This window comes from Molothrus ater, chromosome 10, assembly GCF_012460135.2.
Source record: "Molothrus ater isolate BHLD 08-10-18 breed brown headed cowbird chromosome 10, BPBGC_Mater_1.1, whole genome shotgun sequence".
NCBI classification, from domain to species: Eukaryota; Metazoa; Chordata; class Aves; order Passeriformes; family Icteridae; genus Molothrus; species Molothrus ater.
The window spans coordinates 8861565-8888636 of record NC_050487.2 but is presented as its reverse complement, the minus strand read 5'-3'; the positions used below and the strand labels follow the sequence as shown (position 1 = coordinate 8888636).

At 43.1% G+C, this 27072-nt stretch overlaps 2 protein-coding genes across 2 annotated transcripts in view; both read left to right on the top strand.

Annotated features, from left to right (window-relative positions):
• The window catches only part of WDFY1 (WD repeat and FYVE domain containing 1), a 23418-nt gene extending 20364 nt beyond the window's left edge, over window positions 1–3054 (top strand). The window contains exon 12 of the mRNA XM_036388661.2: window positions 212–3054. Coding sequence (XP_036244554.1) covers window positions 212–271 — 60 coding nt within the window. The 3' untranslated portion in view covers window positions 272–3054. The remainder of the gene's footprint in view (window positions 1–211) is intronic.
• AP1S3 (adaptor related protein complex 1 subunit sigma 3) lies at window positions 2264–27072 on the top strand. The gene is made up of 6 exons (XM_036388947.1): window positions 2264–2284; window positions 5458–5496; window positions 23088–23266; window positions 24466–24574; window positions 25548–25685; window positions 26590–27072. The coding sequence occupies exons 1-6, from the start codon at window positions 2264–2266 to the stop codon at window positions 26623–26625; spliced, it is 522 nt and encodes a 173-aa protein (XP_036244840.1). The 3' UTR covers window positions 26626–27072.

The window sequence follows — 27072 nt, the reverse complement described above, 5'->3', positions numbered from 1 at the left end:
AGGCCTACACAGAAGTTCAAGACTCTTGAGCCCCAAATTTGGCTTTTGGTTTGTAAGGCTGCTGTAACTCTTGATGAGCTTTTCCTCAAGCATAGGTTAAAAAGGAGTTGTTACCTTGTGTCCAGGGATATCTTTGCTTCTATGCCTCTTGCATAGAAGGAGCTGTGAGTCTGACATTAATGCTGTGTAATTCTCCACAATTCTCCTCCAGATCTGGGACATGACACCAGTAGTTGGTTGCAGCCTTGCCACTGGGTTCTCTTCCCGCTGATCTCCTCGGTGGCAGGTTTATGCACCTTATGTACAGCAATATGCACCGAATGAATGGAACCCTCCTCAAGAATATTACTGCAAACACTGGTTGCTTGATTCTCCTCTTGCTGCTGTTCCAGGATGGACAGTCACCCTTGTAGAGCACAGCTTTTCTGTTGGGCTCCCCGGGAATCTCCGTGGTGCTGAAGCGCGGTTCCGCAGCCTCTCGGACTGACATAAATGGTTTATCTGCAATATGACACCTGGGTGGAAGGACCTGTTGTCTCTCAGTTTACATATGTAGTGTTAACAATGTGCTATCTCTGCTGATATATCTTGTACAGATACCTTGTAGCTAAAACATTACCAGAGTAAAATGAGTGTAGTAAATTCAATTTGTGCAAATGGTAAAATAACTTATTCTCTCGTCCAAAAAGCAGTTCTGTTGAAATGTTTTTGAGCAGTCACTGTCTAAATTGCCTCCAAAAGAGATCTTGGTTATTCCTATGGAAGGAGGAGATAGTTTCAAGTGGAAGGTAATTTCTTTCAGATGAGATAGTAAGAGAACCTTTGATCACACAAGATCTTTTATTGGCTTTCTTGTAGTGCTTGTCTTCAAGTTCAATTGTTAGTGAAATCACTTTTGTGGAACAGCTGTTCTGTGTAGGTAGCTGGTGAATCTGCAAACAATCCTGGGCTTTTTATGTAGTGTTTTAGCATAGCTGATAAACTTCTGTAGTTATGAAAACGTGCAGCCCACCTACTCTAAAGACTGGCCACAGGTATGAGCCATGTACTCTGACAACTGTGATCTTGTTAGAATGGAAACCTAAACAAATCTGCCTTGTTACAAGGAACAGTTAAGAAAAAATGGCCAGCTAAATTTTAGAGGTTTTTTTCTGTGGAAAGGCTGATGTTCTTTAATGTTAGGGAGCCTGTCTCTGCTAAAGTACAGCATAAATTCAAATACTGTCTTGATGTTGCTTAAAACAGATAAAAACTGAGCAATAATTACTGAGGTACAGAACAGCTGCTTTTTTCCCTGCACCTAGGAGTGTTAATCCTGAGATATCTACATTGATCATTTCCTGTTTCAAAGCTGAGAAATATGAAGAAGAGCTGTGAGGCTTTTATGACTGTGCAGTTGGCAGTAAAGGAAATAACTAGTGAGAGATACTGTCAGTAAACTGGTTTGTCAGTTAAGTGAATCTCCTACATTTGAATACTGTAAAGAAGAATTTATTTTGTAACTTTGGAAGCTAAGGTGATATGTCACAGAGTTTAAGCTTGGAGCTGTTAAGATTTATCTGAAAACAAATGCAATATGTGTGAGGACAAAACAAGGTAGGTCAGCTGGCCTGGAATGGGTGGTGTTACACAATTATCAAAGATAATATGCTCTTTCTGGCAGAAGAGTTGAGGGTTAGACTGTCTTTACTTACAGCAACAATCAAGTGGTGCTATGAGTGTTAGTGAATTCAAGTCCTAGGTGTGTAACTTGACACTAATAATCTGCATTGGACCATGCTGTAGGCTGAAATAGATTAAGATCATTAAATACATGGTGATTCACTTGCATTTTAAGCCAAAAATCTGATAGTCTCCACAGGGCATTAGAATCCAGAATATGATGGTTACTGTTACTTTGTCTGCTTTTCCATGGGCCTTCTCTGGAAGTTTCGTGAAGAGTTTTTATCTGCTGGCCTTACTGGGCCACTGGAGAATAAACAAAACCATCTTTTGTGGGGATCCCAAAACTTGTCTTGCCTTCAATACAGGACTCAGCACTTGTCACACCCATTTGATTCAATTTTGCCTACATGCTGTATAGCTTAGGTTTTTTGGGAAGGCTTATTTCTAAGATGTTGAGAGAAAGAACAGTTGCAGCTTTATGCTCTGAAGGCCTTCGCCCTTCTAAACTAGGAAGGAAAGTGTTGTGGGGTGAATAAGCTCTGGGAAGTCTCTGCATTCCCTTTCAGACTTGGTCCTGTCTGGTTCTGGAAGAGAACGGATGCCTTCTTCCTCACAGCATGTAAGGCAGAACATGAATTACAGTGCTAGAATTGTTTAATATCCCACTGTAATAGGTTAGGAGGATCTAGGGTGTGAGTTAAGGTGGGAGATTGATGTAGATGTGCAATGAGTACCATATTTTCCAACCCAGACATTCTGACACCTATACCCACAATGCTGAGGTGTGACTGCTTTGCAGCTAGCACTTCAGAACTCAACTTTTTTTAGTTCTGATTACTCAATGTGCCCCTGCTTAACACACTCCCTTCCCTGTGAATACTTCCTCTCTTTCTTTACATTATGTTTTTGCCACTAGATAATATATTCTCTACTGCCTAAGGAATCTATTTTCTATAATTGATATACTTAAAGATTGTGTCAGTTCAGATATAATGACAGTTATGGCCACTAAATCATTAGTCTTTTAAGTATACTCTTGGTGTTGAATGAGTAATGCTCACAAACCACTAAAGAGAGAGTAGTTTTGTTTATAAACAACTATTTGGAAGGCACTCATTCTCTCATCAAACTGAACATACTTAGCTATGTCAGCTCAAGTGTGCAGTTACTGAGAAGCCTTGATTTGAAGCATTACAGATCTCGCTTGTGTAACCTCTTCCATTGGGGCAGGGAAGGGGAGCAAAGGGTACTAATATGTGTTAATTCTTTCCTAGTTGTATTTCTGTACCCTACATAGTTAAGAGAATCTAGATAAATCTGTCCTTTGCTCCTCCTTGTCTGTTTTTTAAATTTTGATTACATGTACAATAAAATATTTCTTGATATTCACTTAGTCTATTTGGATGATCCATTTTTTTTCCATCCTGTGAAAGCATGATGTGCATTTTGTGCTGTGGCTCTTTCTTTATGTGCCCCATGTACAAATTGTAGGTTCTGGGAGAGCTTGTTGGGTATGTTGTATTGGAACTGAATGAGCTGCAGCAGGTCAAAGGCCCACAATGGACCAGTGAGCTGAGACATGAGCAACTGCTGTGTGATCCCAGCTGGGGATGTGTAACCCTATCCTGTGTTCTGCTTGCCAGCTCATACAGACATCATCTCTGCTTCATCTGGCTGCCCTTCAGAGCTCTGCAAAGGTTCTTACCTGCAGAGTACCACAGGATCCTTTCCTGAGATGCCTTGGACTGTCTGAGGTGCCAAAGAAATGCTCATTTTGCTGGATGGGGTGAGCACAGCCTAAAATATGTATACAGAGGACACAAACTGCAGCCACACAAGGTGGTTGCACTTATTTCAGGATACTTTCTCATAGGGAAAGGATGGAGATAAACTGGAAAGCATCCTTATCCCTCACAGCCTTCACAGGCTCAAATTCAGCCCTGGCTGGCTGTGTAACACTTGGAATGTCTGAATGTTGGTTGATCAGTATGTTGTGTGGCTCACTGCTTCCTTGGGGTATTTGGGAGCTAGAGAGGGAATCTGGAAGAGTGGGACAAACTTGCCACCTTTGAATGAGGGCTGAAGAGCATGTGTGGTATATAATCATTTTTGTAGGGTTTGGTTTTTTTTTAACATGATATGTCTCATTTTGAACTGCTTAAACTTCTCACATTTCCCAAGGCAAATTCCAGTGAAAACTGACTGGAAAAAATGAGGCTGTTGCTGATCTACAATCAGAAAAGCCTGTTTAGATGTCTATGTAGACCATCTTATGTTTTGAATAAGGCATATGAACTCTAGTTAAAGTTGAAGATGCTGGAGAATTGCAAATAGTGTACTTGTAGTGAAAGCACAAAAATAGATGTATTGGTTTTCTAACTGAGAGTGCACAGTTGATCACTTCTCAAATTCCTGATACTGAAAACTTCATTTAAGTTTCAGATTGCTGTGCCAGATCTTAGTACCTGTAATGTTGACTTTACTCATTGAGGAGATTTAGAATACAATAGATGCAGGAAAGGGACAGATTTTAATGTTGATCAGATTCACTACTACAGTTCAGAAGGAAAGCTCTCTAAGGTTTTTTATGTCTGTTGACCAAGTCCTCAGTGATGAATAACCTGACTAACAGTGAAATGCCATGATCAAATGCTACAGAAAATGATTAATTTCCCAGCCTAACATTTAAAAACTGATTTTGTCATCAACTAACCATCTTACAGGGAGTTTTAATGTGGTCTCTCCTTCATAAAGGGCAAGGATCAAGATCTCTTAAGTGACTGCTATCAAGTGATCCTATAAAGCTTTTTGTCCCTTTGGAAGATGGGAGGCCACGGGCTCTAGGCAGCTGTGTAGTCTGTTCAACTTTTAATATGCAAAAGCTAATTGTTGAACAGATTTAAAGAGAGCATTACTTGTTTTATTACTCTGGCAATGGAAGTATCAAAATAATATTAGTAATCTATACTTTTTTTTCATAAAATTAAATATCAAATCATAAAGTGAAATATATGGGGTCATTAGAAGTTTTGCTTTCTGCTCCTGTGCATGACTCTTTCCCCCCAACAAATCAGCAGCTCTGAGTTGCTGTAGCTACCTGCTGTCTGACTCACATTTGTATACCCAGGGTCTCTGACAAGTTTTAGTGTGTAATCTGGTCACACAAAGAAGTAGAAGCATATTCTTTGACTTACTCCTGATGTATTATATTAATTTTGGTGGGATGATTGGTTTGTCTGCAGGAAATTTGGCACATTCATTCCTAAATTGGTTTGTATCACAAAGATATTATGGGTTGTGGAGGTACATGTTTTTCTCCTCTTTACCTTGTTTATAGAGAAATACACATTAGGGTTTAAATTGCTCCTGGCTTTGCTACTTTAGCTGTCTTTCAAGTAAAGATTCTATGCCTTGCAGTATCTATACTGAGTCTTCTTTCTGAAGCCTGTTTTCAGCTTCTCTCAAAATCTGCATGTGTATATCTGTGAAAACTCTTGAGTTTTCATGAGCTCAAGTGCACCTGTGCAGCTGATCAAGGTGGGCCCTGCTTGCCTGTACTCCTTGATGGCACTGCTGCTGAGCCATGGCTGGCTTGTGCTGTCAGTTCTGGTGCTGTCCTTTGTCTTTTCTCTGCTCTCATTCATTTCTCTTTCTTCCTTAGTATATGGCTCCTTCTCCAGGTTTCCTCCACAGCAGCACATCCATGTTGGAGTTTGGCTCCCTGAGACAGGTGACAGCAGCTCTTGAAGCACAACTGCCCTGCTCACCAGAGCCTCCTGATGTCTCTTGCAGTGCTTGAATGAAGGATGGCTGAGGCAGCAGACATGGAAGGTGAGTGTGGTTCAGGACACAATCCACTTCCCTATTCTCAGTTACAACACTCCATCCCATTAGGCACTCATTGCAGTGCAGCCATAACTTGGTGATTGGCAGGGAAGATGTGGAATAAACAGAACTGTCAACAGTCAGAGTTTGGAGAATGTCAGGGTGATTTCTGCAAGGGTAGAGAATTGCACGTGTCTAAATGGTGTTTGTGGGATACTCAATTTAAAACTTGAACTCACAGGCATTAACTAAAAGAGGCAAACAAGGCTGTAAATTGTGCTCATTACAGTCCTTTTATGGAGAAGAAATGCTGGGAATATCAGTATGCTCACAGGCAATGAGAGGTGCTTTAGTCCTACTTCAAAGCAGTGGTTCCCTGTTTTTTGGTATGAATACACCAACTGAGCACTCTGCTGTTTCAGGAGCACGGGAGCCTGGAGGGGTTTTGATTTTAAAACCAGGATGGAAAGAGGAAAACCATGAAAGAAACTGAGTGAAGGTGTACAGGACAAAGAACTGACTGGCAGTGTAGTTAAGGCATGCAGAGCTGTGATTTTGGGGAGGTAAGGAAGGGTGCTCTCTCTGTAATAGCTGTTAATCCAGCTGAACACAAGAGGGCTACAGGAACAAGTTTTCTCTGGATTGAAAGAATTCTCTATGGAGCTTTGGTAATGCTTGTCTACCTTTGGCCTGCTTTTAATTTTATACAGCTGGGAAATAAAATGCCACTTGACACCCTTTAAGTGCTTGTGTACACCTGTCACTTCAGGCTATAATTATTTGGATTGCTATTTTTAACACTTTTCTAATACTTTATAAATGTTGGGGCTACTTACTGAACATGTTGCTGCTGATAAGATACCAACATCTATGGCACAGGTACATGGTTTGGTATGTGCTCTAGTGATATGAATACTTTGTTCTGCACTTACATTGTGGAGAATCCAGACTTTGGGAGCGAATAAGGAAAAAGGAACATTGGAAAAGCAGTCTGGAAAAGTACAAGCCCTGCCTAGTAACCAAGTGCAAGTGTTAGGTTGCTTCTCTATTGATCCAAAGTGCAATTAAAAGCTACCTCCTGCAGCTGAATTTAAATCGGGCTTTTAAAGTTTTTTTCTTTCCCCCACAGAACTAGTATCGAGTGGTTAAAAATCTGCACAGCAGGTCTCCTATAAAATCACCAAGTGGAGTGTTCATCAGCCTCAACTCCTTGGTTTGCACAGGGCAGCTTACCTGAAGGAGTCTGTGAGCTCAGTTCAGGTGCTGAAAAACAACACCAAAGCATCTGCTGGCTAGAATCAGAATAAGTGTTCAATTTTCTGTCTCATTTATTGTGATACTCAGTGTCAGTGAAAAGGCTTCTTCCTGCAGTAAAAGGGTGGTTTGGGTTTTTTTCAGAAGGAAAGCTTGTGCAGTTTTGTTTAGAAGGAAGTGAGAATGTTAGATTTTGTTCATTCCCTACTGTTCTTTAGACAGTAGTTTGTGTCTCTTAATTGAAGCTAACAGGATTTGTTCCTCTTGAAATGCACAGGAAAATAAGTTCCCAATGACTTGTAAATCACTGCTGAATATATAGTTTTACTTATATGGTTCCGGATTAGCTTCTGAAGAGCACAAAGCTTGCAGAGATTAGGAGGACCCAAGACAATGCCTGTTGCAGATTTAGGCATCTGACATTTTAGCAATGACTTCTTTTAACATAAATAATGCCCAAAGCCACCAAAACTGCTACTTAGGAGCTAGGGAAGTTTTTTCATCAGGTGTAGGCACTCAAGGCTCACTGAATCAGCTGTAACTCTTGGTGTGAATGTTTTCTACTTCTGAATATGACAGGCTGCTAAGAGAGTGGAATATAAGCAAAGAGGATAAAATATGCCAAAGCAGTAAAAAGCTCCTTGCCTCTCTTAAAAGCCTGTTTCAAAGAACCCTTAAGAAAGAAAATGTTTATACTCCTTCCATGCAGAAAAGGAAGCCAAAAAAGAAGGGTCTCAAATCTGCTTTTTGCAGCAGTTTTGAGTTAGAGAAATAAATATGCATTACTTTGCAAACATTCATGTTCAAGTTAACTAACTGAGCCTAAGGGAAGCAGTGGAAGTAGTTCATGTTGTGGTATTTAACTGACATAAGTTCACCCACCCCATTGGTTCACCTGGCACAGCTGTGCACCCCAGCTGCCTCCCCCTGCTGAGTGACACTAACAGCTCAAACTTCCCAGCTAGGAACTACTGATGGTTATCTTCTTTATCAGGAAATTATGCAGCTACACAGTGCTAGTGGCAGAGAGGCAGGGAGGGGAGAATTCCAAGTCCTTACCATGGCTAGTTAGGCAAGTCATTAAGTGCAGCTTGGCTTTCTGAGCTGGAAAGCATCTAATTTAGGCATGATCCTATATCTGCAGGCTTGTTTCTGTAGGGCTTCTTTCTGCCAGCTTCCAAGATTGGCCATAATGGGCTGACTTTGGCCACTGCTCTTAATGTTCACTCTATGCATGCTGTGTTTGCTGCTGCTGCCACTTTTTTTCTGATTACTTGCAAAAACACACAAGCAGCAGGCTGGTTCTCTTGAGTTTATGGCCTAATTAGGTAAGATCTTTGCATAGAAAAGTAAAATGATTGGGGAACAGTTGTTAAGCAAAAAAAATATTATTGTCCATCACTTGAGTAAATTAGAGAGGTAGGCAGTGAGGGGTACGTTCATCCCTTAATTTTAAATTCCTTTTGGAGATGCAAGTATTGATGCCTCACATCTGCAGTACAGCTGCACTGTGGTGTCCACATTCTTGTGTGTTAGGCAAATCCTGTTCTGAGTGTTCTCTGGCTTTCCCAGAGCTGCAGTGCTATCTGTGAACACTCCCTGTTCACCAAGGCAGTGTTTGGGCTTTAAGTACAGAGTCAGACCTCTATTCTGCATAAGCCACAGCAGGTAGAGCTGGGGGTGCAAGGGACAGGGGTATGAACGTGGTTGTGAGGAAGGCAGACCTTTATCTCCGGGGAGAGGCAGTGTGAGTACTGTGGCACTTTGTGTGAGTCCTTCAGAGAATGTGGTAAAAGGTTTTGGTCTGCTTTAACAGATTCTGATTGTACTAAGTATGTATTTGGCAGGCTCACTGAAGGCAAGGTGGTGCCCCAGTAAAACCAGTGAGGCCAGCACACGCTGCTGCACCCCACAGCAGGAAGGGTGAGATGTTCCTGCCCTCTGCAGATAGTACTGCTTTATGGGCCCGGGATGTGAACTTGGAAAGGGCAGGGACAAGTGAGCAGATGTATCTCTGAGATCTGTGGGGCAGCTGGGCCTTGTACCTTGTGTGTGGTGCACTCCAGAAGTGAAAGCAGAGCACTGGGCAGCCAGCAGCATCACAGCACAGTGTGCCATGTGCTGCCTGGTGGGCTGGAACATGCAGAAACCAGAGCTCAGCAAGCAGCAGCAGTATGTCTGTACTGGCCAACCCAAAACCTAGGCAGGGCTAAGGGGAGAAGGGTCATGCACAGTTAGAGAAATGTGGAATTTACCTCCACGCTGTTGAATGAACTTAAGGAGCACACACCTGCATTTGCACTCTGTTCTTGCAAATTTGTATTTCCAACTGGGAGCGGGTTTCAACCCAACTGCCCTCTCAGCTGTACATGCAAAAATTGCTTTTGGCCAGGGATCTGTCTCCCTTCTCTGAAGCCAGAGGCTGCAGAGGGGTTGTCTCTGACACCACAGGGATCCCTGAAGTCCCCAAGTCCCTTTGGATTTCTTTCCCTTTCTCACTGATGGCTCACATGCACCACTGCACCCAGGAGCAGGGCACAGTTCTTCCCTGCCTGAGGAGTTGGGATCCTTATCCTGAACTGAAGCATGCTGTGCTCTGGGAGATGCCTCTCCTTTAGATTACAGACATGGGATTTAAGCATGCTAAGTCTTCTCACTTTATGCCCCTGTGGTAGTTTGCATCTGGATCAGACTCCTTGTACAAATCTGAGAAGCCCTAGGCCTGGATTTAGATCTTTTGATTCAAGTGCTGAGTCTGTGGATGTTACACATTCTTTTGGCACCAGCTGCTTATCAGCAAATCCCTGCCACAGGTTACGGGGATTTGCTGATGTCTTGCTCTCTCACCCAGCTGCATCACAAAGCACCGCTGAGCCAAGCCCAGCCGCTGAACGTATTTAAACTATCAGAGTTCCATTTTGATGGAGATGGGCAGTAGAGCAATCATGCCTGTAGATCTACCCGTGTCTTTAGGGCATGAATGCTTGACAGGGGAGTAGCTGGAGCCAGTGAAAACATGAACTGTTTTATTGGTGTCGGGAATGCCGAGGTGGGAAAGGCGCCCTTCGAGCGGCTCATGCCCGTAGGGGCAGCAGGTGCGGTCACTCCGTGCGCGGGGCGCGGCACACGCGGCCTGCCAGCTCTGTGGGGCCCTGCCCTGCCCTGCCCTGCCCTGCCCGGCCCGGCCCCAGCCCGTGCCCCGCGGCGCTGCCCGGAGCGGCGGGAGGAGCGCCGGCAGTTCCCTTTCGGGGCATTGTGGGAAGGCGATGCGGCCCGGCCTCACCTGAGCGGGGCGGGCGGGACGGAGGCGGCCGGGCCGGGCTGGGCTGGGCCGGCTCCCAGCCAGCCGCCGCACCATGGTGAGTGAGCGGGGCCGAGCGGAGCGGGGCCGGGCCGGGCAGGAGCAGCCGCCCGTGCCCTGCCGGAGCCGCCGAGCCCCTCGACGGTCGCGTTGTCAGGGCGCGGAGCGGGGCCGGGCGGAGCGGGGCTGCCCTCGGCACCGGCACGCTGAAAGCCATCCCCAGGCGGGCTCGAACAAGGTTTGCACCTGTTCGGGGAAATGAAAGTTCTCTTCTTTTCCGCTTTGTTTTCCGACCCTCGGGATGAGCCCGGGTCACGCCGAGAGCCTTTCTCAGACAATCAGGAAAACAAGGCTGTTACAGAGAGGCTTTATTTATAAAGTCTTCCTGTAACTCGAGGAGCTGAGGTGCCGGACGGCTCCAGTGCCTGCAGAAGGATCGAGTGAGGTTTCGTGTGGATGTGTCTGTCTCTAGGCTGACTGGGGGTAAGGCGGGTCAGTGTTGGCGGTGGGTTTTCCTGTGGCGGGATCGTTGGGAAGAGCTTTTCCCCAGGTGTATTCCCTGTTGTCAGGTAAGTGGAGGGCTTGCACTGCAGCGTTACCTCCAGCCCGGGTGCCTCTGCACCACTGCCGGGTCTGATGGGGCTTGTTGGGATTTGGCTGCACCTTTCCATCAGGTAATGATCAGCGAGAGCGTGTGGGTCTGGTTCTGAACCTTCTGTCGGTCACCAGTGTCACTGTCGGACCCGGCTCAGGGCTGGCAGTGGCGAGTTTGAGCTTGGACGGGGCAGCAGCCCTCCGGGTTAAAGAGCTACGGGCAGGAGGATCCGGGAAGGGACCTTTTGCCTATCCAGTGCTGCCTTGGTGTTGGTTTGATGAGATCAGAAAGGTTGCTGTGGATGCTCTCTTTTGTAAAGAATGGTGGCCAACATCCAGAGAACAATAGCTGGATGTTCCCCACGGGGGGACTGCCTGCTCCCAAGTAGTGAGATGGTCAGTGATGCCTCTTAATAGAGAAACCATCTCACTGCTTGATAATTCAGGCTTCTGCGGGCATGCCCCGAGCTGCTGTCTTGCACAATTTGCCCATTGTGTGCACCTGTAATACCAGTTACTGGCAGTGCAGCTGATCAGAAGCCTCTCAACTCCTTCAGTGGAGGCCAAGTGCTGTTGTTTGTCTCTATCCTCAAAGGCAGAGCTGTGTTGTTTCTGTGGTTTAGCCAGAATGCTAAATATGTGTTAGTCTCCTGTATTTAGAAAGGTGTACCTGTCATTATATTTGCAAATAGAATATGCACAGTAATGAGTTTACAGATAGCAGTGCAGTCTCCACACCTTAAGTCCCTGTAGAGATGTAACTTTTCTGGTTACACCCCGAGACAGCCCTACATACCCAGTTTCCTCTTGTAAAGCTTATGTAAACAACTGGAGTTCCTATTTTGCCCTTGAAGGTCAGTAAATATGGGAGCTGATTTCAGGGAATCTGATCTCAGAACCCTCCTTGATGCGGGTACTTCACACATGCCAGTTTTCAAAGCACTCACGATAGTCCCGCGGGAGCACTGCTTTTACAGCAGTGCTGCTATTGACGATCTGGAGTCTGCCTGCTGTACTGATGGTTAGAATTTTACAAGGTGAGTGTGCATTCTTACAAGTAAGAATTTTATTTTTCCTTTTTTTGAGGCCATAGTACAAACACTTGCTGGTGTTGCTTCATTAGATTAGTGCTGTCAGCGTTACCCTTTTCTTCTCTTGAGGGTCTGGTGCTGATGAAACAGTGCTTTTGTCAGGGAACTCTAGCTTTAAATTTCTCTGTCATGTAGTCTATGGAAAGGGGTTGTTAGCACTCGGTTATGAGTCAAGAAAAAAGGGTTTGCTGGGTTACAAACCAGGAGTAAGCCTTATCCAGGCTCACGAGTGATGAACTTTACAGAGGTCATTTCAACTTTCCATAGACCGGTTCCTCTGTTTTGAAATTTTGAAATGTTGTGCTTGCTTCGACTGTGTTTTGGGATGGAATTAAAGGTGGAAATGGTACTATGTCTTAGCAAGAGGATAGTTCCAATTGTTTGCTCTCAGAGATTTCCATGTAAGTTTCAGGGAAGAGTCTGTTTAGCAAAACTGATTTCATATCCAGCTAAGAAACACAGCTTTTATGCCCAGCTTGTGCTTTGTGACATGTTGTTTTAAAAATTACTTTTTAGAAAGACTAAATTCTGCTTCCTCTCATGTGTGGGTGCAGCAGAGATACATGTCATGAAGGATTGCTGTCTCAACAAAGTCAGAGAGTGGGGAGAGAGCACAGAGGAGAAAAAGATAAGTCTCCCCAAGGACATGTGTTGCTGTTAGTCTCTTGTGCCTGTAAGTGTTGCAACACTTCGATCCTACTGCTGCCTCAGTGTTATCAGGATTACTTTTGTGAATAAATACAGGGCTCTGCTTGCGTAGCTCTGCATGCAGAATTGGTGCTGTATAGTAAAGGGTCTGAATCCCTCCTACCTGTGCTACTCATCACTACAGGGAGACAAATTAGTACTTGTGGGCATGATCTGAAACCCTGGAGAAAGATCAAAAGAATCCCATTGAGCACAGTTGCTCTAAAAATGTACTTGGCCTGAAAAGAAAAGGAGTTGGCAAGCACTGTTTCCACTTAGCAAGATATTTGATAACCAGTCACTGATCTAGAAGCTGGGGTGGGAATATCAGTTGCTGTGACTGCAGCTGCTGACACCTCCCTAGTGTTTGGAAATGAACTCTCAGCTCTTCTGAATATTGATGTCATCAACACCCTCAATGCCCTTAATTGTGAAAATGGATGTAGATCTGCAAAAGATGTTTCCTGTGCTGCACAGAATTTACTATTTACAGTTCTAAGAATGACTGCTTATTTTCCACATGATACACCTGTGTATTGGCCTCAGAGGACCATGAACTTTGCCTCTAGGATTTACCTATGAGAGACAAGGATGGCAACAGATTAGAACAGATGAGAGGAGAGAAAATGACGAATAAAATAGTGTGTTGTGGAAGACCGCAGTTCTTATGCTAGATGACAAAAAAAAGTTCATGTGGTATTTCTTTGTTAATTTGTCTTGTAGGAACTTTTAGTGGCAATGGCAACTTATAATGGCAATGGAATGGCATCCTTTTAGAAGATTCTGAGTATGTAGACTTTCTGCCTGTAAAGAGGTGACTGCAGGGGAAGTGATAGAAACACATGAAATCATGAACACTAGAAAGATGGTTGCTACACAAATAATCAGGGTACATCCTGTGAAATTTTTAGGCACTAAATGTATAAAAAATAAATAGGAATACTTTTTCACACAGTGTAACTGACTGTTTTCAATTCACTGCTGTGGATGTCCCAGTAGTTAGGCAGTTCATAGAGGGTGGGGCCCAGGTGGGTTGTTTGCATGCAGTTTCTGTCCCATAATTCTTAAACCTGTGATTCCTGGAGGTCAGGAAGGTCTGGGACTACCAGATGATTTTACACATGCCCTGTTCCTTATGCTTGTGGCCTTCTGGAAGCTGCTTAGATCAGAGTACAGCTCAGGGGCTGATCCATAATCTGGCATTCTGTTACTTACTGTCATTCAGTTGGACTTTAGAATAGCATCTTGTGGGATTTGTGAGGAAAAATGTTGGAAGTGTGTCATCTCTGACTTGACAGTTTTGGATGTTCCTTCTCCAAGTGCCCATGGCCATTACAGATTGTCACTGTTTAATACTGGAGCCCACTCGGGCCATGCAGGAATTCCCATTCATGCTTGGATATTAAGTTTATTCCTGGAAAGCAAAATAAATGTTATGATAGATCATCTGCTGATTATTTTCTTAAAAATCAGCAATGTAATAATTCTTGTTTTTTAAAATGTATTTATTTTTTGCTCAGAAATAAGGAAAGTGAAGGCATGTCAGAGCCAGGAGTTATTAGGATGTGGGATGGCTTTAGAGAAAGCCATGGCATTTAGGGTGGGCAAATGGGATAATGAGTAGCTGGGTCTGTCATGAGGCAAGAAAATGACAGGTTTTGCTGCTTTTCCATGTCTTTAGTTACTTCAAAATCTCCTGCTTTATAAATGATCCCATGGACCTCCTGAAGCCTGCAAGATCTGCAAAAGGACAATGTGGTGAAAGTACTGAGGAAACCAGTGAGTCAGGGAGGGCAGATAGAGCTGCCTCTTCCTCAAGTACTTGCAAGATTTATGCTTTGGCATCCACATCAGGCATTTCTGTGAGCCAGTCATGCTCTTGCTAGTGATGCCTAAATGAAAACAATACTGCTTGTGTGAAAAGGATTCTGTCTGTATCACATGTGCCCAGTTACTGATTTCCATCCCTGCCCTTCCATTTCCTGCTGTCCTATTCCTGCAGGCTGTCATCTGCATTTTCTTGGCTGCATTGGCTCTGTGCTTTCTTGAGTGGCCACCCCTGGGCCTTTGCATTTCTGCAGATGTTGCAATGTAGAGAGGGAGTTGCAAGATCCAGTCCTGCAAGCATGGCACTTCATTTGGGAGTAGGAATACAGCATGCAAAGGCATTGGGGCAGGATGGGAAGGTGCAATTTCCATTTGTGTGTTTGAAGACAAGCTTGGCGTGCCTGTCTGGCCTGGAATGTCCTGATGTGTGTTTCTCAGTATTACAGACATGACCCCAGGTACTTCATTCACCAGTGTTTTTCTCTTCTCTAGCTTGCTGAGTTTATGTGGGATGTCCATCTGCTCTCCTCTCTTAGAGAAGGCATTAAAATTCCTCTTCACTAACCGGTAAATGCCTGGTGTTTCCTTGCTGCTTGCCTTAGGAGCTTGGAATAGTTTTACTCAGACACTCAAGCTGGCTTGTTAAGCAGCACAGGAGCTCTGAGGTCACCATCCTCTGCTTAGCCCCCTGGGGTAAGTTGTGGGCAGAAACTACAAAGGAATGAGAAACAAACCCACTGTTTGAGTAAAATGCAGAAATGTACGTTGTTGTGCCTTTGTTGTGCAAGGCTGTGTGCTGGAAGGAGAGCAGGTGAAATGTTGGGTGAGCCTGTGTGCTCTGAGCTCTAGAGAAGCTGTGGGAAGTGCTGCATGAAGCTCAACAGTCTCTGGGCTCAGGAGATGGGATGGGAAAGAGGCAGTACCTCAGGTATTTCCTTGCTTTGAAGTCTCATGACAGGACTTGGAATCTGTGATCCTTTCACATTCTACAGGTTAAATATTGGGCCAACATATAAAGCATTTTGGAGGATTCTCTGCTCTAGCCCTTCCTTCTGTAAACAGTGGTTGCTTTTATGTTTATGCTTAGGTTAAATCCATGTTGGTTTTTTACCTTAAAGAAACAATGCCATTTGAAAAGGGAAAATGGAGAATTTCTTGATTGAAAATGCAAAAGTGAAATGCTTCAGTGTTTCCAAAAGATTATTCTGTGCTCTTTCAGAGCTATAAACATGATCTGAACTCACATACATCTTTAGTCCTTTTGGAGCTCAGGTTTTCTGTGAGCATCTTTGTTGGGAGCTGGAGGGATGAGTGTGAGGCTGCTGCCCATCTGCAGTGTTCCTGCTCACCAGACATGGGAATCACCAGGCTGGAGCAGTGTCTGTCAGCCCCTGACGAGCCAGGTTAGCTTGTCACCATCTGGGTGTGCCTCCCTGTCCCAGAGCAAAGGTTTTTAACTTTGCTCCTGGAGAGGTCAGAGGCAAAGGAAGTGCCTGCAGTGCCTTCATGTAGCAGGGCTTTGCAAATAACTGATAAGGCAAAGTGGAAATGAAACTAAAAGAGCTGCACCCTTTGCAGATCCTCTGGGTGAGATTTTAGCTCTGTTTCTTCACTTGGAGTTCAAGGAATAGGCTGGAAAAATAGTTTCTTGTGCCTGTAAAGTGCACTGGGGTTGTAGTGAATTAGGGGTAGCTCTCAGCAGCTTGTTCAGCCTCTCCTCTGGGAGTGGGAGGACACTGGGCAGGAATGTCACCAGTCCATGCCTGTGCTGTAGGAGGACACTGGGCAGGAATGTCACCAGTGCATGCCTGTGCTGTAGGAGGACACTGGGCAGGAATGTCACCAGTCCATGCCTGTGCTGTAGGAGGACACTGGGCAGGAATGCCACCAGTGCATGCCTGTGCTGCAGGAAGGCCACCAGTGCATGCCTGTCCTGTAGGAGGACACTGGGCAGGAATGCCACCAGTGCATGCCTGTGCTGTAGGAGGACACTGGGCAGGAATGTCACCAGTGCATGCCTGTCCTGTAGGAGGACACTGGGCAGGAAGGCCACCAGTGCATGCCTGTGCTGTAGGAGGACACTGGGCAGGAATGTCACCAGTCCATGCCTGTGCTGCAGGAATGTCACCAGTGCATGCCTGTGCTGTAGGAGGACACTGGGCAGGAAGGCCACCAGTGCATGCCTGTGCTGTAGGGAGGAATTGATTCACAGGTGAAGGAACGCCACCAGTTTATGAGGGATGAGCCAAGGCTGGGAGGACTCGAACTGCTGAATGAAGAGATAAGCTGGAGCAGACTAGAGGGAGCTTGGGCTCAAGTTCCTTGAGCTTTGTTTTCCAGTCCTTAGTTAGGATCCAGGAGGGAGCAGCTTGAGCTCAGCTGTCCTGTTTTGATTATAGTTTTATTTAACTCAAGTGAGGCTATTGAGAAGGTTGTTGTTGTCTGGATCGATACCATATGTTATAAATATCCTTCAAATGCTGGTGTGCTGGTCCATTTAGAATCTTTCAGTAATAAGATAAGGGTGACTGCTGCATCATGAAAAGCATAAAATCAATGTGTAACTATGGTCACGTGTGCCTGTAATGATCTGGCACAGCTTTTATTGCATGGACTTTGGATGCATTGTTCAGGGGAAATTGCTCAGAAATATTCCTAATGGAGATTAAGTGAGGAAGAATCCTGTGCCAGGTAGGCAGCAATACACTGCTTCAGAATTTCTGTGTTGCTGGGTTTGTGCATATTTTTTTTTCCTTATTTGCTTACATCATGCAGACTAAGTACATGTTTGAAATTTTAAAGCTGAGAGCCAACAGTATTTAACAAACATCTGTCAGCTCCTGTGCTGCTGTGAATAAATGTTTTAGTGACAGGAAAAACAAGGAAATTAATATTTTTAATAAAATAGTCTGTTTTGAATTTTTACATATTTGCTTTAGAAGTGTCTGAAACCCCAGAGAGTGTATTAAAAGTCAGTAGCCAGATGGGATTTCATGTAACAGCAGCATACCAAAATATCTGTACTTGAGTGTGTTAGTATTCTGTTTTGTCCTGATGTGGGTAGATTGTTAATAGGTCAATAGGTCTGTTCAGTGCATGTTTCTCATTTCACCCTAAACACCTGGCATTCCAAACCAACTGTGTGTTCACAATTTGTTTTAATTTCAGTATTTACCGCCCCCCCCCAAAGCAAAACAAACTCACTAAACAAAGCACAAATTTAATGAATTTAATGGAATTTTTTTATTCTTGAAATGGTTTGGAAATAAAAAAAAAAAAAAGGCTGATGGCTGGAATAATGGGAATGTTCACATTTTTTAAAAGAAAATTCAATGAAAGTAGGTTTTGGTAATTTTCTATTGTAAAAGTAAATACTGATAAAATACTGGACAGTTGTCTGTGTTGGGACATAGATTCTTTCATATCAGAGGAAAGAAGGAAAGAATGAAAAATAGTGAAAGAGAAGCAGACTATGAACTCTGTTAGACTAAAACAGTGGGAGCAGATGAAGCAGGCTTCAGGGGAATCAGAATAAGTGAAAAAAGAACTTTCACATAGCAGGTCACTTCCTCTCCACCAGGTACAGCCAGTCAGGCTGGTTTTCCCCAGGCTTCTGCTGGCAGCTGAAGTTCTGGATTTTCATCCCACTTCTCATTTTATGTGGTCTGGGAATTTTCATTGATTAGCATGTCTTGTATTGTCTGTTGCCCTAGAGAAAGTTTTTAAGGAAAGCTGAAAGTTTCCTCACTTTGCCAAGGATAGCAGTTCCTAATTTGCAGATTTTACTTACATGTGAATTTCAGGTGTCTGTTTTATAAAGGTGGCTTTGATTTTGGAAGGCTCTTAACCAAATTTGGAGAGGCTACAGCTGAGGCAGTGTTAGCCCAGAGCTGCTGAAGTGACAGAGTTGCCTCACCAAACAAATCCTTGCCCAACCACACACCCAGACAGGAAAGAGGATTCTTGCTCTTTTTTCTGCAGTCTTCCTCTCGTGCCTCCCCTCCCCTGAGGCTCCTTGGTGAGTTCCCATCTCTGTCCTCCTCTCCTCCCCCAGGGACATGGAGAAGCCAGATGCCACAGAACAGGTTTGGAACCAGTCAGCAAAGGTTATGCAGGTTGAATTACAGGAAGAGGAGCAGCAGTTCTAGTGCACATTCTTCTTTCTCACAGTGTGATGAATTAGAGCTTCTTGCACACCCCTGGAGATCACCTTTCAGGAAGAAATTTAGCATCTTTTACATGTTTGTGTTATGAAACAGTGAACTGGAGAAATTACTGTAGGAAAGGAAAGCTAGGAAAGCCCCTTTCCCATGTATTCATTTTTATCTGCTACCCCTGCAGGTGGTTTGTTGTGTATGGAATGAAATGCAGCCCTTTAGACAGTTGTACTAATTGTTGCAGATTAGGTTAAAATTTAAACCCTCTGTAAAGGCAAAAATGATCCAAGTTGGAACCTACTGAGCCAGTTGTAATGTGTTTGATAAGTCTGAAGTGTGTAATGGCCAAACAGTGGGGAAGGCTGCACCAAAGGGGACCTGCAGTCCTGGCAGGGAGCAGTCCAGAAGACAAGCTTGGGTGAGCTGCTTATCAGATTAGTACAGCCCATTAGTTAAAGGAGGGAAAGGTCTCCCAAGGAAGGTGGAAGGAAATCACAGTGTGTGTTAGTTTCATTTGTCTCTCTTGTATTTGTTGTTCATGAATATGCAAACCTTCTGTATTTTGCCTTTTCGATGTCCATTCTATTTATTGGTAAATTATTTCATGTCAAAGTCTAGAATTTGATTTTCTTTTTGTAGCCCTGAAACTAAGGGTGTTGGTTTTTATCCTGGTACAGTTCTGTAAATCTTGATAGAACAGAGGGCCATAACTTTCCAGTCTGTTAAGTAACTTACTGCTGCAATTGATTCATAGATGCATGAGAAGGGGGTAGAGTTCCACGGTTTAAATGCTTGATATAAAAAACACCCCAACAAACTATTTTTCCAATAGCCTACAAATAAAAAATGCAGTCATTTGGATTCCTTACTGACGTTTATGGAGGTCATTTTGCACAGTGCTGTGGGTGGTTGGGTCTGATTCAGTAAAACAAGCAAATAAAATTAGTCTCAGCTCCCAGACCAAGCTTGTCTCCACAGACTCCACATGTGAAGTAAGCTAATGCTCTCTTAGGAACTATACTCTTCATCCCAACCCACTCAGTCTTGCACCTAAAAATTCCCTCTGGCATCAGCCCTGGGTCTGGTGATTGTTAGTCACAGCCAGCATGCCCTGGGATGGTAAGAAAGGGACCCAAGCACTCTGCTTTCGAAGATATTCTGCTTGTAGCAAGTCATTTACCTGTGTTTTCCTCTGGCATTAGGACTTTTAAAGATGAGTAAAGCATTGCAGGATAATCTACTTCTCTTTGCAGTTTGGCTGCTGAAAATGAACCAAAAATTTCTTAATCAACATCTGTCTTGTCATCAGCACTACAGGAAAGCAAAGATGTTTTCACAGTCAAGGAGCAAGGAACAGATGAGCTGTTAGATCTGTGTTTGTGCAGTACTTCAATATTAGCAGGTTTATTGATGCATCAGAGTCTTTCCAGTGGGATGTAATGAACAGAGCAATGAGAGTGAGGAATGTGTTGTGTCCTGACAGTGGGGCTGGGCAGAGCAAAGCTGAACTGAATGTTGAAAGCAGCACTGGATGTTGAAATTTAAAATGCTGAAAACCATTTAACCTTTTAAGAATGTATTATTTACCTCCTACAGAGTTCCCCAAATTGAAGGGGATATTTTTGCTTCTAAGTACCTGCAGCTTTCTAATAAGTTGTTTTGTTACAGTAATTCTTAGCTGGCCACTGATATGTACCTAGGCTTGAGTGTGCACTATTTTGCTGCAGACTGTAAAATTTAAAATTTTGCTAAAGGTTCTATTTTCTAGCTGTATATATTACTGTAATAATTAAATTGCCATGTGAGGTATGCAGTTAGTCTGTATATGAAACAGTGTGGAACAGGAGACCCAAACAATGAGATTTTTGGAGCTTGTGTATGAACATTTATTCATTTAGGAGCATTAATGGATATTTTCTGATTGCAAAGAACATTGGCTCAGCTCATAAAACTGGTGGTGAGACATCAACTGCATGTGTAGAAGAAACAGTGGAGTTCACAAAGCAGTTTTAAGTGGAGAGCAGCTCACTTTCTATGGGTGAAGCATAACATCCTGCAGTAACTAATTGTCTAATACTAAGTGGTGGTTAAATTCACAGTGATTCCCTGGTTTGTTGGTATTTAATCTTTTAGAGGCATAAGATTGCAGTTCTGCAGATATATATGTATATTACATGCAGGCACTCTAGTTTAAGGTCTCTTGGATCCAACAGCTGACCCTAAACCAGAATACCTTTTAATTTTCTTTTCCTATTGAAGCACTGCAGGCAAAGGATGCCACAAAGCTCACAGCCTTATGCTGAACATGCTGTCAGCTTTTGATTGAGGCTCATTGGCTCATTCCCTGCATTTTCAGTCAAATCTGATCATCCTCTCCTATCTGATGGTTCACCATATTTTTAGAAATTTGTTTATCAAATAGCTGCTACCTCTACCCAATGGCTTATAGATGGACTTCTGCTGACCTGCTGCTCTTATCTGTGGAACCTATGCTCTGTTTTCAAAACACCCTCATCTTTACAAGGGCTTTGGAGTTAATGTGCTGTGCAGCAAGCAAAACAGCCTTTTGTTCATCCAGCTTCTCTCAGTGTGCAAGTGTGTGGATAGTGAGTGCTGTCCCTACATCACCTGGGAAGGGGTAACCCTGGCAGCTGGAAGATGGCCATGTTAAAACCCAGCTGGTAATATGAACAGAGAAAGGCAAAACCATGGTGCTTTGCTCTTCACTGTAATCAGGCCAGCAGCATACTTGTTTTTATTTAGCAAGCTTGTCTGGATAATATTATAGGACTCAACAGAATGCAGCTACAAAATCCTTGTAATTTTATCAAGCACATTGGACTAACAATGGCAAGAGCCTTATATCCTTATATCCAGCAGTAGATCCTGCCAAAGACACACATGGCTTAAACCTTCCTCCTTTCCCTAAAATGAACCCACATTTGAAGTCTTTCTCAGTATAGTCAGAACTCTTATCTCCAGATTACTCAACTATGCAACTCAATAGCTAGAGAATGGTTCTGAATTATGAATGAATGCTTTGTTTAAAATCCAGTAGCTTTTCCTTTTTTTTTTTTTTTTTTTGGTGTAGAAACTTCTCTGACTTCGCTGCCCAGACTTTACCAGAGTGTGGAATGATTGTGGAATATCTTCACAGAAATCTGCATTGTAATCTTAATAGTGATTGTGAGCATTAACTTTGTAATCCTCACTTGGAAATGTGATGATGTATGGGTACAGCAATAAACTGGAACAGGAAGCAAGGAGCAGAAGAGATTAGGGTAGAGATTGAAAAACCTCTCGGGAAGGACACGATTAGGCTAATGGTGAGGGATGTGCTGAGACCTTCTGGATGAGGGCTTTGCAAAGGCTGGGAGCAAGTGAGGAACGTGAGGCTCCTATGCTTCTCCCTGGTCCCCCAGGATCAGGGGAAGGCACCAGTCAGTGTATGGACAGCTGGCAGTGTACCTGTCACACACATGGATGTATGGACAGCTGGCAGTGTACCTGTCACACACATGGATACAGCTACAGCCACCCTTCCTGCAGACACCTGGGCCTGGTACTGGTACTGCTGAGAGCCCAGTCAGGATGCCTGGCAAGAGCAGGGCACTTCAGATGTCTTCAGCCATTAAACACATCTCCATCTACCCCCCACCCCCCAGTGGGTTTGTAGGGGTTTTTTCCCATTCAGCAGGTGTCCTGTTGTAGAAGGATGCTGTGCTCAAATTGATGTCTTACATTCTTAAAGCCATTTTCTTGCTCTGGGTGAATGGGATACTGTACTGCTAATATACACTATGGTCAGTTATTTTAACCTGCCAATAGTACTCTTTATATAAGTGTGAATTGATACTTTTCTCCCAAGGCATTTAAAAGCTGGCTGTTGTGTATTTGAGTAATACTGTTTATGCTAGACAGGAAACAATCATAGGTCAAACCTTGTAAAGTTATGACTAGCTTCAAAGTGGGAATTTTTGAACAGTATAGATACTGTCCTTTACTTAATACAGTATCACTCACTGAGGTCTGTCTTTCATCATTACAGTTGTCTGAGTTTCATAATATCCCAATTTCTTCAATAAAACCAGTCAAGCTTCCTTTCCAAAGTAGGTTTCTTCTGCCCCTTATTGCCTCTTCTAGGAACCTGCTGTTTTGTGATCTGAAATAGTGCAATATCAGAGTTGTTAGTGATTATGATTACCATCTCAGTCTTCATATTTCTAGCCTTCTGCCACACTGATCCTGATTTCCCTACTACTGTTGTGGATGTCTTTATTCCCTTCACTGAGGTATCTGATTTTGCTGGAGGGAGGGGGTGGTGCCCTCTTGTCACCACTGCAAAGTGGTGATGCTCCTCCTGTTCCCCAGGGCAGGGGCAGAAAAGGAAGCAAAGCTGCTGTTTGCACAAGGTAAGGAGGATGGGTAGGAGAGGATGTGAAGGGTTTACCTAGGGAAGATGTGCCACAGGGAGGGGAGAGCTGCCTGGGAAGGAAACAGGAGAGAGGAGAGATCTTTCCCATGCTGAGCCTCCCCCAGACCTCACTGACACCGTGTCCAACCATCATGCCAGGGTTGGAGGTGTGTGACCAGGACTTGGATTTCTGGGATTTCTGGTGCCAGGCAGAGGAATGCTCTTCCCTGGCCTTGGCCCTGGTGTTAACCATGTTGCTTTGTTTACTCTAGATACACTTTATACTGCTGTTCAGTCGGCAGGGGAAGTTAAGGCTTCAGAAATGGTACACGACGCTACCTGATAAAGAGAAGAAAAAGATCATTCGAGAAATTATTCAGATTATTTTGTCTCGCAATCAAAAAACAAGTAGTTTTGTTGACTGGAAAGACCTCAAGCTTGTTTACAAAAGGTGTGAGTAATTTTGTAAGAACGTATAATCACTGTTCATATGAGTAACACATGCTGGAAGAGGAAAAACAAAGGCTCACCTAAAGAAAAGCAGCAAACAACACTTGTAGAGCTGGGCTGAGTTAGGAGCCTGCCATTGGCAATCTGGGTACAACAAGGCAGTGTCCCTGGACACACCAGCAGGGTCATTGTGGGGTGCAAAATACTTGTACAGTCTGTCAAATGAGAAAAACACGAGTAATGTAATAGGTATTGGTGTTTAGAGGGATTAGACCTCACTGCCCCTTCAAATTCCACAGGGTAGCCTGGCTGAGATGTGTGTGCTGGATTTTATTAGCTGTGGAGATTGGAGGAATTGTTCCAAGGCACTTCCATAATTCTGTCAAATTTTGTTTTTGAAATATTTGTTGCTCTGGAAAGGTGTTAATTCTCATTTCATTTTCCAAAGAAATCACTGATCCCCAGTTCCACAATGCCTAATGTTAACTGCCTGTTTGTTCTCCTACAGTTGTAGCAAACAAATGTAGCCTTAATGTGTAGTACACTGGGTAAATTAATCATCTCCCATTTAGCAAAAACTGAGTTCCATACTGTGATGAGAAGCATATAAACATCTGATCAGAAGCTGTGACAGAGTGGCCTCCAGCCACAGTATCAGCAAGCTGAATAGATCTTGGGTTGGTTTAAACATAAAGTTTTGGTGCAAGTTAGCTACAAAGCTTCTTTGATCTAAGCAGCTTCATGCATTCTGGCCCTCTGTAAAACACTGTCATTTGACAGCCAGCAGATGACAAATGCTGAGATGTAACTTCTTTCACCTTTGCCTTTCACCTTTGCCTTATTGTTATTTTTTAATTAGAAGGGGTGGCTTCTCCTACAGTCTAATTAACCCCACTCACTGCAGTGCTATTGCAGCAGGAGGAGGAGACCTGAAGGAACTGCTTACTACTGATTTATTGCCTGTTTCAGTGTTACAGGTGTCCCACTTTACCAAGAGTGTAGTTGGTTCTTCTAACTAAAATAATAATTTGTTTAAATCTGATCTATGAAAGTGTTCTCTGGGACACTATAAGAGTGACAGAAAATGTTTACTTTAGAGACTAGATAAGAATTAACTGTCATATGAATGACCTGTAAGAGATGAGCAGAGCACTGAGGTCCCAGCTGTTGACTGCCATGTGTTTGCCTGTGTTTCCCCAGGTATGCTAGTTTGTATTTCTGCTGTGCAATAGAAGACCAGGACAACGAGCTGCTGACACTAGAGGTCGTTCATCGATACGTGGAGCTCCTGGACAGATACTTTGGAAATGTAGGTTTCACTTTCTCCCATGAACTCGTTCCTGTCTGTCTGATAAACAAAATTATGTGGAGCTGATTTGCTTTGTGTTCCATCTGCTGTACTTGCCCTGCAGGAGCTCTCAATCCAGATTGAAATTAATTATTAGAGTGTTTTTTAAAACAGTGCTGAAATGGTCATAAGATTGTTTTCTCATCCTTTTTCCACTCACCCAGAATTAATCTTGATGCTTTGTATGTGTCTTGGTATAGAATTTGAAGGGAAAACTTCAGGAAAAAATATTTTAAAAACTCAAAATAGGTTTAGTTTTGATTTGTTTTGTTTGTTTGAATTTTGTTTGATTTGTTTGGTTTAATTCTCTCTCCTGACATTTTCAGATGCACTGGTTTTGTTTGTCTCATAATACTGTGTAACAATTAAGGACATAGAGGCAAAAGATAAAATCAGTGTGTTTTTAAAGAAAAGACTTAGAGAAGGTCCAAACAAGTCTTTCAGTAAGTCTTTAGAGAATACAAGAGGCCCATCTTTTCTCTGAATATTTTTGAAATGATCCTTTCTACCTTAATTCATATCTTAGTTAAATCAGTGTGCCATGACATGTCTGTACTTCCTCAAAACTAAAAAGCAGTTGGTGGCTCCTGCTGGGCAGGGAATTTTCTTGCTCTGTGAACCCAGGTAACCCATACCACAAGGGCTGTGTAGGGCCTGTGATAAGGTTAGTAGGCCAGGAAGTCAGCTTGTATCTCTGACAGCCAGCATGAAGTTAATAATAAGTGGAATATCTCTGCTGTAAGTCTGTATATGTGGAGAGAACGTGTGCAGAAGCTTCAATATTACATAACATGCAGTTTGTTTCTTCACCCTGCTACCTGCACAGGGGTGCTTATGCTGAGGATATTTGATCATCACAACAGCTCTTGGCCTAGTAGTGCTTGTAATACTGTAAAAGTGGTTTAAATGTGCTTGTGGCCTCTTGTTCTGGCAGGTGTGTGAGCTGGATATTATCTTCAATTTTGAAAAAGCTTATTTTATTCTTGATGAGTTTATAATTGGTGGAGAAGTACAAGAGACTTCAAAGAAGACTGCAGTGAAAGCCATAGAAGACTCTGACATGTTGCAGGAGGTAAGGGAGAGGAGGACAAAAGGCAAACACCTCATCTTCCTAATCTTCCTTGTTTGACAGGAGATGAAAACACGGCTAAGCACTTCTGGTACTTAATTATCCAAGTGTGTCTTACATTCAGTTTCAACAGGTACAACAGTGCAGATACATAAGCTTTCAATTCAACCCTTTTGGTATCATCTGGAGGGTCTTTATATAAAGCTGTTGCTGTCTTGCAGCTGAACTGCTAGAGTTTCTTAATAAATAGTTTAAGATGTATCTAAGATATTTCTCTAATATAAGAACATAATCTAAGGTTATATTTTATGTATGCATATGTAAATACAGAAAATCTCTTCTATTTCACTAATAGCATTGGAAACGTGACCTACTATTAACATTTAAAATTGGAAAGAGTATTTGCTGGCAAACTCTGCTTTCATTCAGAAGCACCTGTGTAGTTTTTCTGTAGGGCACAGATATGTAACCCTTATTCAGAGCCCTGCAGGAATTCTCTTGTAACTTGGAATGTAATGAGTAACACTGAGGCAGAAATGGCAAAACCAGTTGCATGTGATGGGTTTCATTCATTTTTTTACCTTGGTAGTGAAGGATCCATCGCAATCCTGAAGGGAGTAGCACAGTGGTAGAACTGGCTTGGGCTGTGCTGTGGGAGTTGAGCAGGTTTCACCTGCTGTGCCCTGTGCACATGGAACTCAGCCACTGTGTGCAAAGCCCACTGGCATGATGAGTTTGGCCACAGCTATGCTATGGCATGATTTATTTTAGATAATTTCCTGCAAAACTACAGCAGTCCTCAAAGAGGACAAAAGGATTTCTCTGAATATTACTGTACCATTCCATAATGAATCAGTTGTTTCTTTTTTTAATTTGTTTGGGTTTTTTGTTTGTTTTTGTTTTCTAGACAGTGGAAGAATACATGAACAAGCCTGCATTTTAATGTTAAACTACCTGGAGAGAAAACTGCTGTATGCACCTCCAAAGTGCACTTCCTGAAATTCTTCCCAATGTGCCAGATCTTCAGAGAAATACCAAAAACCAGTAACTGAAGGGGTTTGTTTGTATAATGGTGAAGATGAAGGTCAGCTAATGTAGCAAAGGGTTTAACAATTCTGTGCTTTGCATTACTCTGTACATGAGTTTCTCAGAGTTGTTATTGCCCCAGTCTAGTTTCTCCTCTTGTTGCTGGACTCAGCTCTTGTTTTGTACCACGTCTTTTAGCTACGGGTTTTGTCATCACAAGATGCTCCTCTGACAATACTTTGAAGAGGTATTTTTACTAGTTTTGTTCACTGCTGACTGTATGACTCTACTTTTGTACAAATGTCCATTATTTTGAATGTAATGGTTATTCTGCTGTAATAATAATTTTTTTCTAAAAGCCAAA